General features: G+C 35.1%; 1 protein-coding gene across 1 annotated transcript in view; it reads right to left on the bottom strand.

Moving 5' to 3' along the window:
- FAT4 (FAT atypical cadherin 4) overlaps positions 1 to 1,921 on the bottom strand; it is a 195,289-nt gene that overhangs the window by 102,902 nt on the left and 90,466 nt on the right. Inside the window, exon 2 of the mRNA XM_003795526.2 lies at positions 1,004 to 1,135. Within this exon, the coding sequence (XP_003795574.1) occupies positions 1,004 to 1,135 (132 nt within the window). The remainder of the gene's footprint in view (positions 1 to 1,003; positions 1,136 to 1,921) is intronic.

Raw genomic sequence — 1,921 nt, 5'->3', positions numbered from 1 at the left:
AAATGGTATCACCCTAAGTGTCCATCAACAGAAGGTTAGGTAAAGAAAATGTGGTCTGTATACTATTCAGCCTTACAAATAATTAAATCATGCCTTTTGCAGCCACATGAATGAAACTGGAGGCCATTATCTTAATTAAAACAAGTAAGACGCAGAAGGACAAATACTGTAAATTCTGCTTTGTAAGTGGGAGATAAACAGTATGTACACAAGAATATAGAGTGTGGAATGGTAGACAAAAGAAACTGGAAAGGGGAAGCGATGGGAGGGGGTGGATGATGACAGGTCACTTAATGGATACAATACATGTTATTTGGAAGATGGGTACTCTAAAAGCCCTGAGTCCACCACTATGTAATCTATGCATTTAATAAAATTACACTTGTACTCCCTAAATTTTTACAAAAAAAGGGTCCCCAAATTTCATATTCACCACTAAGCATGAAATTTCTATTTATTAATGGAACTGCAAAAACAGTAGCTTGCCCAGAGAAAATCCTAAAAACACACAAGTATATTATTGAACTATGTATTTTGTTTTTTAAAGATATATGGATATATAAACATGGATGCAAGTCAAATTAAAAAATTGGTAAGGTCACCTTAAAATTCTGTGACTTCAAATTATTTGCTTACTATAATTACAAAGATAAATCAATGCTTAGCTGCTATAAGACAGCAAATTGGGATAATAAAGGTATAAAAAAGAGATCTGCCTTTAGGTATTTTTGTTATTTGAGAAAATAAAATAATTCAATTAAGAAATCAAAAATGTAAACAGAATTTAAATGAGCTGTGGATTCCTGATCAAAGGAAAGCAGTCTATTGATAGTCTCTACGTTCCTATTCTGACATCACATTGCAAGAATTAATATTCTTTGGAAAGGAGCACGCAGAGAGTAGTCTTGATGATGGGGTAATATACAGCTATCCATATAACTAAACATTTGATAAATCACTGCAATACTAGGTTTCAAAAATTCAGAGACATGTTCTGAGCTACCTCATCAGCGTCCATGGCTGTCAACTGCATAATCTTAGAGCCATCTCCAATGTTCTCTTCTACTGTGAGATCCAGCATGTCCGTTGGAAATACAGGGGGATTGTCATTGATATCCTGAAGTGTTATTTCCACCTACAGGGAGAGAAACAGACAATACATGAATACTGCCATGTGGTCTGCAAGATATCAAGTAAACGCACACCAAGAATCCATGCAACGAAGACTCACAAAAATAAATCTGAACCTTTTCATATAACATTCAAACAACAGAAACTACTCCTATGGAAAGTTGTGAATTCTTCATGGGGAAACATAAAGTGGAAGTTAAGATTATTTGACTTGTTGATATGAGTGATTTTAAAAAGATGCCTTGGAGTTCAGACAAGAAAAATTCCACTGATCACCTATCATTTTAAACCCTAGATTTGCACATCCATGAGGAACTGCCAAAGATTGAATCATTAAGTGCCACCTTACACGTAGAAAAGTTGGTGTAAGATTTCTTCCTGAAATGTTTACATATTGGCCACTAATGGGAACAGATTTTTTCCCCTGTAAAGTCAACCCTCAACCTTTAGTGCTAGAAACACACACACATCTTTTCTTTATATTTCCACTTCTGTTAGCACTATTTATTTTTGACTAAAATTAAGTGATCACAAACATCATGTGGGTTGCAAATATTAACAGCTTTGTTAGAGAGATCCTAACCAGAGTTATTTGCTTGTTTCCCTACTTATGGAAAAGGGTTTAAAGGATTTGTGAAGTCTAAAGAATAGCTTCAAACCCTTTGTTTTCTCTTGTGAGCTAGGTGCTAAAAGCTGAAGTTCTGATTAGAAAAGAGAAAACAGCTGCTAGTAAAACCGAACGCTTCCCCAGGTGGATCACAAAATTAAGTCATGGAGAAAAACTCACCCC

This window comes from Otolemur garnettii, unplaced genomic scaffold (assembly GCF_000181295.1).
Source record: "Otolemur garnettii isolate 467f Iridium unplaced genomic scaffold, OtoGar3 scaffold00093, whole genome shotgun sequence".
Classification (NCBI taxonomy): domain Eukaryota; kingdom Metazoa; phylum Chordata; class Mammalia; order Primates; family Galagidae; genus Otolemur; species Otolemur garnettii.
This window is presented reverse-complemented; position numbering and strand designations above follow the sequence as displayed.